The sequence below is a fragment of the Daktulosphaira vitifoliae genome, unplaced genomic scaffold (assembly GCF_025091365.1).
Source record: "Daktulosphaira vitifoliae isolate Bord-2020 unplaced genomic scaffold, ASM2509136v1 Scaffold_2, whole genome shotgun sequence".
NCBI classification, from domain to species: Eukaryota; Metazoa; Arthropoda; class Insecta; order Hemiptera; family Phylloxeridae; genus Daktulosphaira; species Daktulosphaira vitifoliae.
Window position 1 is genome coordinate 40,274,606 of NW_026099573.1, and position 17,518 is coordinate 40,292,123.

At 34.8% G+C, this 17,518-nt stretch overlaps 1 protein-coding gene across 1 annotated transcript in view; it reads right to left on the reverse strand.

Moving 5' to 3' along the window:
• Nucleotides 1–13,741: 13,741 nt before the first annotated feature.
• The window catches only part of LOC126898255 (uncharacterized), a 7,437-nt gene continuing 3,660 nt past the window's right edge, over nucleotides 13,742–17,518 (reverse strand). Inside the window, exon 2 of the mRNA XM_050672195.1 lies at nucleotides 13,742–14,153. Coding sequence (XP_050528152.1) covers nucleotides 13,742–14,153 — 412 coding nt within the window. The remainder of the gene's footprint in view (nucleotides 14,154–17,518) is intronic.

Below are 17,518 nucleotides of genomic sequence, written 5' to 3' on the forward strand. Positions count from 1 at the left end.
CAACAACGATGAATTTATCATTAAACATAGATAATAAACGGGCAGTACTTGGCTAACTCGTACAAAAAGTCTTGTCACCAGTACGCGTTTTACAAAGTTTGTTGTGAAAAAATAAGCGGGCTGTACTTTGCTAGCATCAGAGGAAATTGATGCCGCTGGTACGCGCTTTTAACGAGATAAAATTTTACAATGAAGATTAATGAATTAATTATTTAAATATTGAAATTTAAATTTTGTTTGACAATTTATCATTGTTAAAATTCAAATGCTCATTAGCCAACCCAATAGTTTCGAAGGGATATAAAGTTTATGAACATTTATTACAATATAATTAAAATTGATTACTTGTGGCTAATATTATTTAAAATAAAACTATATAAAAAATATTATTAATCTATTATTAAATTATCTATTATTAAATCTAAAAATTATTAAATTCAAAAAGACATAAAAGAATTACTAAAACATTGCGATTATGTATGTGACGTACCTTCGTCAGTATGTGTTTAGCCTCGATAATAGTAACTTTGTGTCCGAAATAAGATTCCACTAATATGTTATATCCGAATATTTAATACGTTTCCAATTTTTAGTAATATAAAATGGATAAGTAAATAAAAATATGTAGTCCTATGGTAATTGAAAATATTCTTATTTCTCATCAAAAATATGTGCTCTCATAACCATAAAGTTATTAATTTTCAGTTTTTTTAATCAATCCATTATAATGAAAATGTTACGTATTCTGTAAAATTAGCAAAAAGTATTTTATGTAAAGAATTTTAATACAATTTATTTATCTATCTCTATAGTTTAATTGACTTGATTACTGACAGTTATANTATTCAAAAATATGCTATTTTTTTATTAAAATTATGGGTTTTGTATTTTATTTTAATAGAAGTTGATGTTGATTTTGCAATTATCCATCAATTTTTTAAAATTAAACACTATCTACAGATTTGCATCGAAGCGTTTCTTATGATAGTGATATTAATCACTTTCAGATTAAATCTATACTGGACCTAACTATGTAATGTCTCCAATATAGCCACTGTGCTACCGTTTTTTTGTTATGTAGTGGCTTCTCTATTGTTTACTTTGTCAATTTGACTATAATAATATATGGTTTTTGATTTTATTAAAATTTTTATTTAGTTAACATTTTGGATAGATAACTGTATCTATTTATTGGATGATAATGATTTTTATTCAGTATTTTGAAGGAATGTACTTATTTGTCCTCCTTGTGTGGGCGTCCGATAAAGATGGCGACAAAGGTTTTTGATATTTCCAAGCAATAGTTATTAACTGAAATTTATCAATCTCTTTGAATTTAAACTCTATTATTTAATAATTATTCCATAATCAGTCTTCGCGATGAATAACCTTTCATACAACTCCTGTAAATAAATCAACTGATGAGTATTCGAATTAGTCATTAATAATTTCCTCATATATTTCACAATCTGGATTAACAAAATGATCGATTTCTACACTGACTTAAATGTTGATGTCCAGTATGGTAAGCATCTCTCAATAATTCCCTATGTTGAAAATTGTACAATATTTAAAATAAAAATTTTTTTTTTTACATTTAAAATATATTAACATATATTTAAAAAAAATATTGTAATCAATTTACAATATTAATCAGGGGCGCAGGAACTATTTTTTACATAAGAGAAGTAAATATTTAATGACCAACACTAGGTCTCTTTAATTGTTACTAAGTTAAAAGGTGGGTTAAATTTTTTTTTGTAGATTTTAGTGATTATATAAAAAAAATTCGGTAATTTATTAATTTTACTCTTAATAATACATATTATTACTTTCGATGCGAAGCTGTGAACATATTAATTTTACCATGATGTGTTCATTTATTTACGTCAAAAGATCACAAATCATATCTAGTTGAAGACATTACCCTAAAATTTTTTAATATTTTCCCTCGTTTCACTGTAAATGGTGAAAATCCCCTAAAAATTACGATTTTTAAAATCAATCAATTTCGACATTTTTTTTACTTTTTTTCTAAAAATTGTCATAATTTATTGAAAAATGAACAAAACACAATAATTTTTTTTTATATTGAAACCTTATGTATTTCCCTTTTATTTGATAGAATATTGTTGTAAATCTGATCCTTTACCTGCCCTTAAAATAGGTTTCAAAATAGCAACTTTTTTTTTACAAAACTCAACCTTTTTAACTTAACTTTTGAAAATGTTCCGGGAATACTGCGCCCTTTAAACATATATCAAATTAAAGCTTATAATACGTAATATAAATTAAAAAAAAAAAAATATTGTTCCAAAGACTTATCTTCTATGTGCAAGTAGCTGTCGTAGTTAAAAAACATGCTATTTTTGTGTTAAAATTTTTTTTTTTTTGTTTATTAAAATTTCATCTAACGTGGACCCTAGTCGCGACTCTGAAACGACAAAATCCAACGTAAACTAATCTATGGCGGGTAGAGATCTTTTCCACCACCTTCACAAAGTCTTAAAGTGAGAATTAATGAAACTTAAAATAAACTAACCTAATGCAATGGGATGGATGGATATGAAACACGACGTAAACTAACACAACTTGTCTTGCAACTTGGCTTTATGTCTTGCATTCGAGTTAACTTGAATAAAGTTGTTGGTTCGTACTACGGATGATGTCAATCACATTCATTGCATGAATTCTTTCCTATCGTACTACCGAACTACTGTATTATCGAGTGTCCCATACAAGTTTTATACTATCTGTTAAACACTAACGTATTGAACACGATTCCGAATCTCGACTAAGATGGACAACTTGTCAACCTAAGAGGCGAAAAATTAATAGTGCGTATACACATTAAGGATGAATCATCAAAAAATTTGAGTCCTCACAAATTAAATTATTTTTGTGTATACTAGTCAACGTGAAATTTTATCTAATATCCGTCAATAGCTGTCAGCTGATATACAGTGACAACAACAGTTAAACAAATTTATCTAATTCAATTTCTTATAGAACAATACTTAATTTAGAGTCGCAAAACTCGTTATTTATTGATTATTATATTTTTCTCTCATTTAATATTTTAAATTAGATAGTACACACTTTGTACTTATGAATATTAAAATTTAATCAACTTGTCAGTTTAAATAATTTAAATCATAAATTAATTGTTTAAATACAAATATAAATATAATTTCTATGTACAACATACCACTTAAGGTTTAAAAAAAAATGTATTTTGTTTATAATGTTGTTTATACTACGGATATGATGAACCTTGAAATTGTAAAGTAATTTTCTATGTAATAATAATAATATAAAATAGTTCAGCCTACATATGATATAAATTGATAAATATTTTGTTTTAAAGTGAACATAAACTATTTTGGTCCAATATTGGTTCTTTGTTTTCCATTTTGTAAGATAGTTGGTTAATGGAAATAAGGAATCAATTAAAATTAATTCTCTATTCTTAAAAGAACTAAATAATAGTAAAATGATTTGGTTGGTTGTTTATTTTAAAAACAAAAAGTTTTGTTGGATTGTGTTGAAATCGTAAATTTGCGAATATCTATCTTTCAAAATATATAATAGGGTAAAGATTGCTTACGCAGTTTCATTAGATTAACTAATGGAAATGCTCGTACTAGAAATCAAGAAGGATAAGATTTATAAAAATTATTTAATAAAAACAAAAGTAAGTAACTAAAGTGAAGGAAAAACACAGGCGACTATACTGATTCTCCATAAAAGAGGTAGACATACGGTTAGTATTGGATGTAAAGTGTGAACATGCTCACGTAGTACTGTTCTCTACTAAAATCCTTTTTTCTTTACTCCATGGGCAATATTTCTTCCCTGCTATGGAGGTAGACGAGCCACTCAAAAACTAATCTGTTTGGGACGTAAACATAATAAATAAAAGTACTCCTGTATATTATAACTATAATAAGCTAACTGGGGAGACATTGAAGCTAATGGAAGCTTCAAANTAGGGGAGAGTGTTGTACCTTGGCACCATTTTTATAAAAAAAATTCTAGTACCTTCAATTTTGAATATTAAATGTTCATTTTTAATATTCATTTAGACAATACACATAAGTATATGGTAATTTTTTTTAAAGCCAAAATATCAATTATTTTTTAAATTAAAATTTGTTTTTTAAAAACATAAAAAATTGGCCAAGGTACAACATATATTGTACCTTGGTATTTGGGGTATTGTACCTTGATTTGCATTGAAATATGCATACTTCGTTTCAAAAATAGTTTTATATTATGTACAAATGTATTTATAACATATTAGTGTATAATACATCATCGGCGAAAAGGAATAGTGGGCGAAATCCAAAGTTGACTGACAGGGACCGACGAACATTAAAACGGATTGTTTAGATTCTTTGCTTGAACATCATTAACAGCACTCTCTAAATGAGTTTGATTGGGTAATACTCTTTTAATACTTTTAATACTTTTAATAATCGTTTGCTTCTAGGCATTTTAATTGTACTAATCTACAAGCAATTAAATAATAATTCGTAATGAAATATTAATTTATGAACAATTAATGGATGGTCCAAGGTACAATTTTTTTTTTGGTCCAAGGTACATTCAAGTTCTATTTTAAATAATTGTTCTTTTGGGCATTTTGTACATTTATATCGTAACAAAGGACCACACCATTCAATTAAATACAATATTTAACATAGGTTAACACTTACCTTATCAATTTGAGTTAAAAAATTAGAACATAACAAATCATGTTTTAAATTTTAAAAATTGTTTTTTTTTTTTATAAGAAATGGTTTGCTGCTTATCAAAAAAATACGCGCATTTTTCTTATCATTATCTAAATTATTTATTGTAGTAGAACTAATGACGTAAATTTCATCCATAAGATTTTGTTTTCTCCCAATATTTTATAAAATATTTACATTAGTCCAAGGTACAACACTCTCCCCTACTTAATTTAGAGTCGCAAAACTCGTTATTTATTGATTATTATATTTTTCTCTCATTTAATATTTTAAATTAGATAGTACACACTTTGTACTGATGAATATTAAAATTTAATCAACTTGTCAGTTTAAATAATTTAAATCATAAATTAATTGTTTAAATACAAATATAAGTATAATTTCTATGTACAACATACCACTTTAGGTTTAAAAAAAAATGTATTTTGTTTATAATGTTGTTTATACTATCGCGAACTCATTTATGATAGACGTTAGTTTTTCTAGTTTACGGATATGATGAACCTTGAAATTGTAAAATAATTTTCTATGTAATAATAATAATATAAAATATTTGACACGGTACCGTGTTTCCCTCAGCCGCACATCACGTTATCAACCTAAATGAAAGTGTATCGGGATCTGAATCATAAGTGCACGGTGGCCTAGTGGTAAGGTTTGTCTATACGACGCCTTGGGTCGCGGGTTCTAATCCCGTACCGTGCCTCTTTTTTTCACATGATTTCCGGTACACTTTCTATAACCGGCCGTCAATCCCCGGCGGCCGTGTTATCTGGCGCCCAACGTGGGGCTCGAACCCACGACCCCGAGATTAAGAGTCTCGTGCTCTTGAAAAGTTCGTATAGCTTCTCAGCCAAGGGTGCTGTCCAAGCCGTCTCTTCTTCTCTTATAGTCGACGTTGGATTATTGGCTATCGAGATTAGATTATTTACTAAGTTGACTGCTGCAGCACATGGCCACAGTACCCAACTGTAAGGTGGGTATATTGTTGAGCAAACAAACAGGAAGAGTTGATTGTACCTGTACACAAATCTTGGATAGAACGCTAGTCCCAACTCGTTGAAAAGAGCCCTGACACCTGTATGTAGGGTGGCATAAATTGCACGTGCATATGTTGTTAAGATATACAAGGCAAACGTGCAGGCTAGCATACCATAAAAGACACTATTATCTTCTATAGTGTCATGTTGGCCATCATCTGCGTATACATATGGAATCCAGAGGTTATATGTGCTTGCTATCACGATTATTGAACCTATCAATGGTGCTCCAGCTCCAAACATAGCAATACCTACGACAAATCCCACAAATGGGTATAGATAACGTCCTTTAAGGAGATTTATTAAATTAGACGGCACATTAATGGCAGTACTAACTAAATCCTTGAACCAATGGTTGGCATCAGGGCCTATGGCATTAAGTAACCAGCTAGACACATAGTCCGTATTAATGAACGTGTGTACGCCAGTGGTGAAATTGCCATGGTACAATTCTCCGGCTCCGTAGACAGTATAATTAGCGGACATAGCCAAAGGGCAATAAAGTGACCAAGTGCATTGTGTCTCGGTTATACGTACGCGTCACACCAGTTCCTAGAAAGGAAGCTGCAATCTCCTGCGCTTAGGTAAATACCGCAACTTGTATCTGATGTTGCAAGTATTGTCAGCATAGTATGCTGTATCTCATTAATACTTGATGGATCACTAAACACACTGCTGACAGTTAAGCTAGTACACGTGCTAGTCTTTTCAGCAACGATTTTGTCATGAGATATCACCTTAAAACTAATTCTATTCTTAGTACTCATAGCTTGTAAGAAACCAGTATTAGTTTCGAGGTCAATCTCGTTGCACTGCTCCCACTCTGGTGTAATGTGGTTAGCGAAGATGTTATCATCTTGAGCGAAGTACATCATTTTTTCGTTAGGGCTCCAAGTCCACTTTTGATTGCGAGAATTAACGTTTGTAAAGATCTTGTTATCAGGATCATAAGAGACCAAGTAACTAGTCATCTCGTAGTGACTATAACAACAAAGAGGTCTCGGCGTAGTAACAATAGCGTTAGGCATACGACCTGGTAAAAACTTAGCGTCAAACACACTAAGCGACTCGTTGCTAACAGTGGTTTGACTACCTTTAATGGTGAGCATTTGTGTGGTTATACCCGTAGTAATCTCTAACTCACACTCATCTGTTAGTGCGCCTTCCACTTTGGTGTATAGCGAATACATGGGGCCATCGTATGAGAAGCAAACTCCACAGTAAACAGTAGGTCCGTCAGCAAACCAGTCCAGAGCACATGAATCTCCGTAGAAGGAGGCAACTGGCATACAGGTTGAAAAATAGTGCGCTCCACTTATTCTGGATAATTCGTCGCATTTACTCCTACATGTGTAATTGTCTTTGTAACATACGTCTTTTCCTTCACCACCTGGACACCCCCAAGTTAAGTCATCACAGACTTTTTCTTGTCTTACAGGGAACCTCGCATGGTTGCGGTATCTTCTTACTGTCTTAACACTCTTCACTCTTACTGTGTGCGGACCTATGACAAAACAAGACCCGGGCGATAGTTCTACTATGGCCACATTTTGATTGGTCTTATCGTCTTTGGTGGTGTAAATACTTATGTAATCTTCCACAGCACAATTGGGTGCTGTACTAACGAGACCAACACTGTAATAGGCAATGCCTAAGAAGAGACACAATCTGGGGTTGATTAGTCCTGTAGTGAATATTAAGACCCAAGTTAATGCCTTGTTGGTTTTCAACCAGGTTTTAACATTCCTAGCCTTTTCCTTGATCTTTTCGGTCTTATCCGTCAAGTCTGGTAGGATAGGCTTGCTATCGTCACCGCAGACACATATACCTTGCATATGAGTGGCTCTTGAAGAACCTTTGGAAGCGAGTTTGCCGTTGCAGCAGGCTTTTACGACTCTATGGCTCATACCTAAAGGTATCATAAAGGTGTTGTTATTGGTAGCAATGTCAATCATATCTTTATAGATCTTAACGTAAGATATGGAGCTAGAGCTATCGATATCTCTCAGCAAGTTATCCTTTAGAGTGAAATCGCAGTGTCTCAACATTGTGACTAGGCACCTCTTGTGCCGCCATATAAGCATTAGCGAATCAACTATCTGATCGAAATCATAACAGTTAATGTTACACTTAAGAGTGGCTCTGCTTTCGGTGGTATTGCCAAAGACGCAGGGTAGGCCGAAACCCACTATTTGTCCTCCGTCTCCACATTTTACATGCTCTTGCATGGTACTTACTTTAGGCGATGACACGCAACTAACGCCGTCTATCAGTGGTTGTGTGACTATAATGTTGCTGGTCAGTAGCACATTACTCCTAGTATGCGCATTAATGCCTTCTGTGTAAGTTGGCTTATCAGCATAATTAGCGTGATTATGCCTCTCTTCGTATATCGACTCGGACGCAGGATCACTAATCATAAGTTTCATATCCTGCAGTTGAGTTTGTACCTTACCTGCGTAATCAAGAAGTTCACCTTCAGACATGGTGAATAGATCTGGTTTGGTAGCTTCATCAGCTGACATAGCATTTAAAGTTTGCGTCAACTCGATGTTAAGCTTACCTAGACGAACATTGATCTTTACTATCTCCGCCGCCATGGCTTCTACGGTGAGAATTATTTGTTTGATGGTGCTGAGTTTGCTAAGAACAACCGGATCAAGATCCTTAAACTCCTTCAGTGCATTATCCACATGCAGCCAGATCGGAACCTGATTTTCACTGACTTGGATTACAGGAGAAGCATTGACTAGAGTTGCAATAGCCTTCTTAAGATTATGGTAATCAGCTACACTGTACTTAAGCTCTCTAATCTTCTTGTTGAGCTCCTGGTTTGTCCTCATGGCGACATCTATCAGATCGTTGGCGTTCTTTACTTGGTCGTTGTTAGTATTAGCCAGGATCTTTGATTCTTCAATAAGACCTGCTTTAACCATCTCCTTTCTAACGTCCGTGTAGGCATCCAAGTACTTGGCTATAGCTCCATTTGCATCAAATGTAGCTATAGATTTACCTTTTGACGGATCTCGGTACTCTTCAGCTACGTTAGCAATGCGGCTTAGGTCGAGAACGTACTTGTTTCCTTCTCCGGCGAGCGGTCGTGCAGCAGAATCTTGTTTAAGGATGTCGGCAGCATTGACGTTCGATGGAGCATTAAAAACAGGGGTGGGGGTGCTTGTGGTACTACCGGGAGGTGAATACGCCCTAGTGGGAGAGGTGACCCCTGCGTAGGCACCAGGTATGAGCAAACCAGAAGCGCAGGCAAATAACACTATCGCTATACTAATTGAAGTGGTAGCGCCCGCTAAGCCTACTGTTTTAGCTGCACCGGTGACAACACCAACCGCCTCTTCGACAACATCTTGAGCGACGTCTACTACTTTGCCCACTATACCTTCTCTAGGCTGGCGGACACCAGACTTACTTCTGGAGCGGTTTCTACTAGAGCTTCTGCCTCTTCCTCCTCTAGAAGGATTATGACCTCTACGTGTATTGCCTCTGACTTGCGACAACCTCCAATTTTCTTGGCTGATTACATTAGCCTTCCCTACTAGCTCTTTGAGTTGTAGTCAAAGCGTTGGTCGCGGACACAGTAACATTGCGCAAGGCATTGTTTATCGTTCTAAGGTCCCTAATTATGGAACTAGAAGAAGCTTGCGCTACTGGCCGTGGGGTGGAATTATTGATGTTGTAACCACCTCTACCTCTACCACGTCCCCGACTGCCTCGGCGAGAAGGCGTGCTGTGATAGTGAGTTCTGCCTTCTAGTACACATAACCTACATTTCTGCGGTTCACAACTATCTCTGTGTACCTTGATCGAACTGTGCGTGACAAAGTATTTTCCATCGGTGGAAGCAGTGATGACACTGCAAACTTCCCCAAACTTGTTGTAAATTAGAGTTCCCGATCTAAATGCTTCACTACTTGAGAAGGTCCTGCAAAGACCATGGTAATGGTACCCGTCAGTGGATCTCGTACTAAGTACTTTAGTAGAACAATGGTCATCTAATCTGACAACTACATCTTTACCCTCAATGTTTTTTGTGACTAGTAAACTGGTCACAGGAGCAAAGAGGAATGTTGACGGAGCGACACAATCTGGATACCTAGGGATCCTGTTCGGTCGCAGATGGTGTGGCACAGGACTATCGATGTTTGAGTGCGACATCTCGAGCCTCTCCTTATCGGCGAGGTCTTTGAAAAATGCTAGCACTTCATCATCTGACATCTTGGGCTTCTCTTTCTTGGGAGCGATAACGTACGGCTCCTCATAGGGAATGCTCGGTGACTGCTCGTCCACGTCTTCTAGATTTTGGGTATCTGGAAGGTCGGCCAATGTGCTGTAGGGATTACGCCTATATAACTCAGCTTTCCTATTCATCCTGTTCCTTACGGACCTGGGGAAGTAGGACGTGCGAAGTAGATTTGTGACACCACCGGATTGTAGTTTTGAATAACCCTTTATCTCATAATATGAGAGTGGGTCAAACACAATCTTCTGTGTTCTTATCTTTAAAACAGGCGGTTCCTCACAAACGACATTAGATGTAGGCCTACGGTATAGTTCCAAAGCCTCAACCCTAATGTTTTCTAGGCAACCATTAAAGAGTTTGACTGCCTTGGCACAGTATTGAGCTCTCTCTTTCAGCTCTGCCAGTGAGGCGTCGTCAAGTTTGCCTCTACTAGACTTGATGGTATCATAATACTTCTTACTCAAAGTTTTATGTGTCGCAATGTCTTTGAGTACGGCTTCTCTACGTTTTTGCAGCCTACGCATCGCTTTTGTGCGGTCAGACCAGACTACCTTGTGGACACCTGTGCCTTTTTCAAAGGCTTGTATGGTGTTCTTATTGATAGCATCCCACAGATCACTCCAAGCGAGGTGCCTTTGTGCTAAGCGTTTCTTCTTAGCTTCTTCGGATCTGCGTAAAGCATACCAGTGCAAGGCATCCTTGTACCAAGGCGATATGCGCTTATGTATGCGCTGACGGTCGGACGTGCCTTTTACTTTTTTCTGGCACTCACGTGCCAGAGCCATCGCCTCTGCCAACTCATCGGCATTGGCAGTGGTAACGTCCAATTTCAAAAATTGAGCAATATTCTTGCTCAGTTTGGGCGCGGGGCCCTGCACACTGGTGTTCTCAGCCTTGGCCGAGAGCACTGTTTTAACTGCCGCAGCGGCGGCAGTTCCAGCAAACCCACTTATTGTGGGCGCAACGCGTCTAGCAGCGCGTTTCTTGGGCACATATGGTGCCGGCACTTCAGGTAGCTTAGCTACCTTCTCTCTAAAGGCCTTCTTGGAGGCCTTCCTCTGCACAACAGCAGCTGGCAGAGACTTGGCGGCGGGGTTGGACTTCGCACTCTTGACCTCAACTGGCCAAGATTCCAAGGTAAAGACCCTGGTGTAAGCGTATGTGCCATAAATTGGCACCAATTCCTTCATAACACGCCACAAGGGCATGTACAAAGCGGCGAGTGTCACATTTGACACTCCAAAGCGCGTCGTGACCGAGAAGTGGGTCACGCGTTTGACGTCAGCGCTTGAGACACTGGCGTCGATGTTGTATATGATCCCTTGACGGAGGGATCGTCCGCATGCCTTGACCACAGCAGCCTTGAAGACGGCTGGGTCCCTGATTCCTTCAAGGTCAATGACCTTGATTCCATCAACGTCCTGTTCCGACGGGACGTTCTTATAGATGGCATTTTGTGCCACCGGACCACGCACAAGGTTTATGACGGTTTTACCGCCATAAAACTGCACGTAGGGTGCAATGTCATTGACAAAAGTCAACTTCATTGCGGCTCAATTAGAGGGTAGAGCTACCAAGGGAGGGGGGGATAGGGCAAGAAACAACAACGGTAATAACCGGTTGCAAACAGCAAAGTGATGGTTAACTATTAATATATACTGAATGCAGCGATAGGTTAGCAGAAATCGTTGTTATAAATTTAAATTTATTAAAAATTTAAATTGAAATTAATTAATTTTTGGGATTAAGACACAGTGTAAATAATGACTGCGGAGCAGAATTCCGTTGAACTCGCGAAAGGATGTTAAACAATGATAACCTTGAATAATTCTAGAAAGTCTTAGAGACACACTGAATATACGCAAAGGCAAATAAACGTCTAACGAAGAGCGAAACTCTTCATTTCGGAATTCTCACTGTGGGGCGTGTAGCGGTCAGTCCCTCCCACCAGTAGAATTCCGAGGGGGTCACTATCATGGGGCGTGTAGCGGTCAGTCCCTCCCATCTACCATAGTACCCCCGTGTGCGGCTTGGGGGGGGAGTATGACACGGTACCGTGTTTCCCTCAGCCGCACATCACGTTATCAACCTAAATGAAAGTGTATCGGGATCTGAATCATAAGTGCACGGTGGCCTAGTGGTAAGGTTTGTCTATACGACGCCTTGGGTCGCGGGTTCTAATCCCGTACCGTGCCTCTTTTTTTCACATGATTTCCGGTACACTTTCTATAACCGGCCGTCAATCCCCGGCGGCCGTGTTATAGTTCAGCCTACATATGATATAAATTGATAAATATTTTGTTTTAAAGTGAACATAAACTATTACTGATTTTGGTCCAGCATTGGTTCTTTGTTTTCCATTTCGTAAGATTGATGGAAATTAGGAATCAATTAAAATTAATTCTCTATTCTTAAAAGAACTAAATAATAGTAAAATGATTTGATTGGTTGTTTATTTTAAAAACAAAAAGTTTTGTTGGATTGTGTTGAAATCGTAAATTTGCGAATATCTATCTTTCAAAATATATAATAGGGTAAAGATTGCTTACGCAGTTTCATTTGATTAACTAATGGAAATGCTCGTACTAGAAATCAAGAAGAATAAGATTTATAAAAATTATTTAATAAAAACAAAAATAAGTGAAGGAAAAACACAGGCGACTATACTGATTCTCCATAAAAGAGGTAGACATACGGTTAGTATTGGATGTAAAGTGTGAACATGCTCACGTAGTACTGTTCTCTACTAAAATCCTTTTTTCTTTACTCCATGGGCAATATTTCTTCCCTGCTATGGAGGTAGACGAGCCACTCAAAAACTAATCTGTTTGGGACGTAAACATAATAAATAAAAGTACTCCTGTATATTATAACTATAATAAGCTAACTGGGGAGACATTGAAGCTAATGGAAGCTTCAAAGGCCAACAGACAAAGAACTAGTGGGTGGAAACATTTTTGATCACACCAACACTAGCAGTAGTAATATTTATGTAATGATATTGGTGTTATGACTGATAATAATGTATTTAATGTATAACTTCTCATATATTTTATTGTAAACCATGGGATCGTGAAAGTTCTATTCAACTATACATAGTAGAATCTGTTTAAAGACCATTGACCAAAATAATATAAAAAAATTAAAACAGTAATAGTGATTTTGTGTTTAGCTCTGGGGATGTTATGAAATAACCACACATGAGCCGTACTAGTGCTGACATTGCACATTGCAGGCCAGCATGACCAGTGTATATAAATTATGTAGTCAGTCATATTTTGACAATAAAAACTTAAGTAGCTAAACTATCATTTTTAAACTAAAATTATAAATTATAATTTTTATTATTATATTTAATCTTAAAGTGACTGTAAAATAAATAAAAAATTAATTTATATTATAATCGAGTGTCAATTTATATTTGGTAAAGAAAACTATATACATTCCTTATTTTCGAATACTTTAACTAAGCCAACCATTGGTAACACTACTCAAGAATTCTTTCCCCTATGAATTTAGCGGACGGGTATAAAAACACAGAAAGATTGGTGAAATGTTTGACATTCTAGTTAATGGTAATTATTTGCTAAAGTACTTTTGCTACATAAATGATGCTTCCATAATAATTGAAATAGCTTATGAAATAACTTTGTTTTCAATTAATAAAATATTATATATTTTAAAATACATCATTACGGGGTGCTAAAAGCAGCGGCATAGCAAAATAATCCGTTGGGTGGAAAAAGTTGTTGTTGAAAAAATTTTCGGTCATCTTGATTTTCTATTGGTTCCGCCTTATGGGTGGTAAAATCTGATCTATTTTGAAATTGTTTTTCATCTAACAAATCAGCAAATATTATAGGTGGTATAATTTGACGTAATGGTTTTATTGTTTCTGGGGGAAACATATTAAATGGTTCAGTTAAGCCAACGGGTCCGCTCAATATTTCTACTAAATACTTAATGTAAAGCAAACGCTCTAACTGGCCATTTTCATCTGTCATTTCATCTAACTTTGCTATCCATGAATTCACTTTGTCGCGATCTCTGCTGTCTAAAATTGAATTATTTATTAGTTCATTTGCTAATAAGATTAAAATCCAATTTCAATTAATAATTTTAGTCTATAAATTTTATTAATGTCTTGTAGTAAGTTGGCTTAATGGCGGATTTTCAATAGTTTTTTGGGTAGGGAACTGTAAAATAACATGAATAACAATAAATAAAATGAAATGTTGGTTATTTTTGTTAATATTAACTACAATATAATATGTTTATTATTAAGGATTTTGTTTAGTTAAACACGAAGTGTGATCAGAAAATAACGGAAATAATTTAATTTCACGTATTTGGAGAGTCCAATTACCAAAAAAAAAAAAATTTCATAATGTCAAAGAGAGTCAATAAAAAGACTTATCTACCTAGGTTAAAGTACATTGCAGTAACAAAATATAAAGGTTACATTTTTTGAATAATTTAGATGTACAATATTGGTTATATATTATTTATAATAATTAAAATATAAAAGTTTATGAATATTACAACAAACAAGTGACGAGACATTGGTTTATGAATACGAAACTAAGGCTCAATCGTCTCAGTGGAGGGATTCTGGATCGTCTCGACAATTACGATCGAACGTGAAGGTATGCTCACCGTGCTCTTCGATTTTAATGGCATAGTCAATACTTCCCACGAGGTCAAACGGTCAATAAGAAGTACTATCTAAAAGTTCAACACCGTTTATGTGAAGCAATCCGAAAAAACGCCCGTATTTGTGGCACAATAATTCATGGCTTGCCGTACGTACGTCGGTAGTGCCCCGACGTAGACACAAATAGTAGTACACAAATTAACAAATGTTTTTTGACAACGAGAAGGTTGTCGTTTTTAGCTCTTCTCGAGTTCTCCCGTCGGATACACTAGTCTCTCAAATTAGTGAACTATTAAAGCGGTAGAGTTTAGACCCGTCAGCACGGTTTAGCTCAAAAGTAGCAGGTTGAAGGGTGGCTCCTCGTCAGCCACTAGCACAACTACCTTTTTACTATACTTGCTAAAGGACGGTTAAGCCCAAATACTAGCCAGCACGCACACTAATTATTATTAAGATTGACTAAAGGACCAGCAGTCCAACCTCGATTCTTGCTGCACACACACACACACAGTTTTAACAGTACGGTGGATATAAACATCTAACCTATGTGCAGGTTTTTAAATAGTTATTTTATTTAAGAAACGTAATAAACACAAAGTCAAAATTTAATATAAAAATGTAATACAAAATAAATTAAATCGTACAAAATACAAAGTTAATCGCATCAGATATCCTGACCCGTAACTCGAAGTTTCTTCGTCAGACCCACACTCCTTTTCATGTTTCCCTTTTGTATTCTTTTTCCCATCATTATTAATTTGCTTACCCTGCTATTCCCTTTTATATGACATTATCGTATTGCTCGAGAATTCAAAAATTGCTTACTACTGTTGTCAATTTTGTATTATACTAAAATGGCCGTTATTCAGCTATTTACTGCAGACTTTTGTACAACAAAGCACCTGCTCACTCTTCATTGCATGTTCGAAAATTTTTGGACAAAAACAATACTATAACGATGTCATAGCCTCCATATTCGTCAAATATGGTGTTCCGTGTGACTTTTCTATTTCCAAAAATAAAGAGAATCTTAAAGGGCCGTCGTTTTACAAGCATAGATTACATTAAAAGCTCATCGCTTAATGAGCTAAAGGTTATCACATAGATTAAGTTTAAGAGATGTTTCGAGGATTGGAAGAAGCGTTGGCACAAGTGTATAATATTTAACGGTGACTATTTTGAAGGCGACAACATTAATATAGACTAATAAATAAATATTATTTTAAACTATATTAATTTTTTACTTTTAGCTTCGATGCGAAGCTGAGAAGGTATTGGTTTTATTAAGATGTGTTTATTTTTTTTTTTTTTGTGTCTGTTAACACTTTTTCTCAGCTCTCACCGAACCAATTTCTTTCAATGATACGTCAAAAGATCACAAATTGTATCTAGTCGAAGACATTACCCTCAAAAATTGAAAAAAAATTCCCTCGTTCCCCGTAAATGGGGGAAACCTCCGAAAAAATTACAAATTTAATAATGGCTAATTTTCGAAATTTTTTCAATTTTTTTTACTAAAAACTGCTGTAACTTTTTTAAAAATAAACATATCAATATAATTATTTTTTTTATAGATGCATGATGTCATTACCTATCATTTGGTATATTTTTTTTATAAATCTGACTTTTTACCTGCCCACAGGGAGGGATTTAAAATGACAACTTTTTTACAAAAAATTAATTTTTTCAACTTGACTTTTGAAAATGTTCCGGAAAGTCTGATACTTTTATATATATCTTAAATTAAAACTAATGTAATTAACTTTATCATGAAAAAAAAAAAATTTTGTACGTTATTTTGTCTTCAGGGTGAAAATGGCTACCAAATGCTATTTTTGTGTGAAAATGTTCGATTTGATTTTTTACATTTTTAACTTTATTATGCTATAACTTTTTGAAAAATGTATGGATTAATACAATTTTTTTATAAAAAATAATACTTATGTACTACATTCATTCGTCATACTTTTTTTTTAAATCGGACCATTTCCCTAAATACAGGGGGGATTCAAAACATAAAAATGCATATAGAAAGTAGAACTTTTTCAACGTAACTTTTGAAAGTGTTCCGGAAGGTCTGACACTTTTATATATATCTTAAATTAAAGCTAATGTAATATGCTTTATCATGAAAAAAAAAAATTTCGGACTTTATCTTATCTTCATGGTGAAAATGGCTACCAAATGCTATTTTTGTGTGAAAATTTTCGATTTTGTATTTTACATTTTTAACTTTATTATGCTATAACTTTTTGAAAAATGTATGGATCATTACAATTTTTTTATGAGAAGTAGTATTTATATAGATCTTTCATTCGACATACTTTTTTTTTAAATCGGACCATTTCCCTTAATACAGGGGGGATTCAAAACATAAAAATGCATATAGAAAGTAGAACTTTTTCAACTTAACTTTTGAAAGTGTTCCGGAAGGTCTGACACTTTTATATATATATTAAATTAAAGCTAATGTATTATACTTGATCATGAAAAAAAAAAATTTCGGACTTTATCTTATCTTCACGGTGAAAATGACTACCAAATGCTATTTTTGTGTGAAAATGTTCGATTTTGTATTTTACATTTTTAACTTTATAATGCTATAACTTTTTGAAAAATGTATGGATCATTACAATTTTTTTATGAGAAATAGTATTTATATAGATCTTTCATTCGACATACTTTTTTTTTTAAATCGGACCATTTCCCTTAATACAAAGGGGATTCAAAACATAAAAATGCATATAGAAAGTAGAACTTTTTCAACTTAACTTTTGAAAGTGTTCCGGAAGGTCCGACACTTTTATATATATCT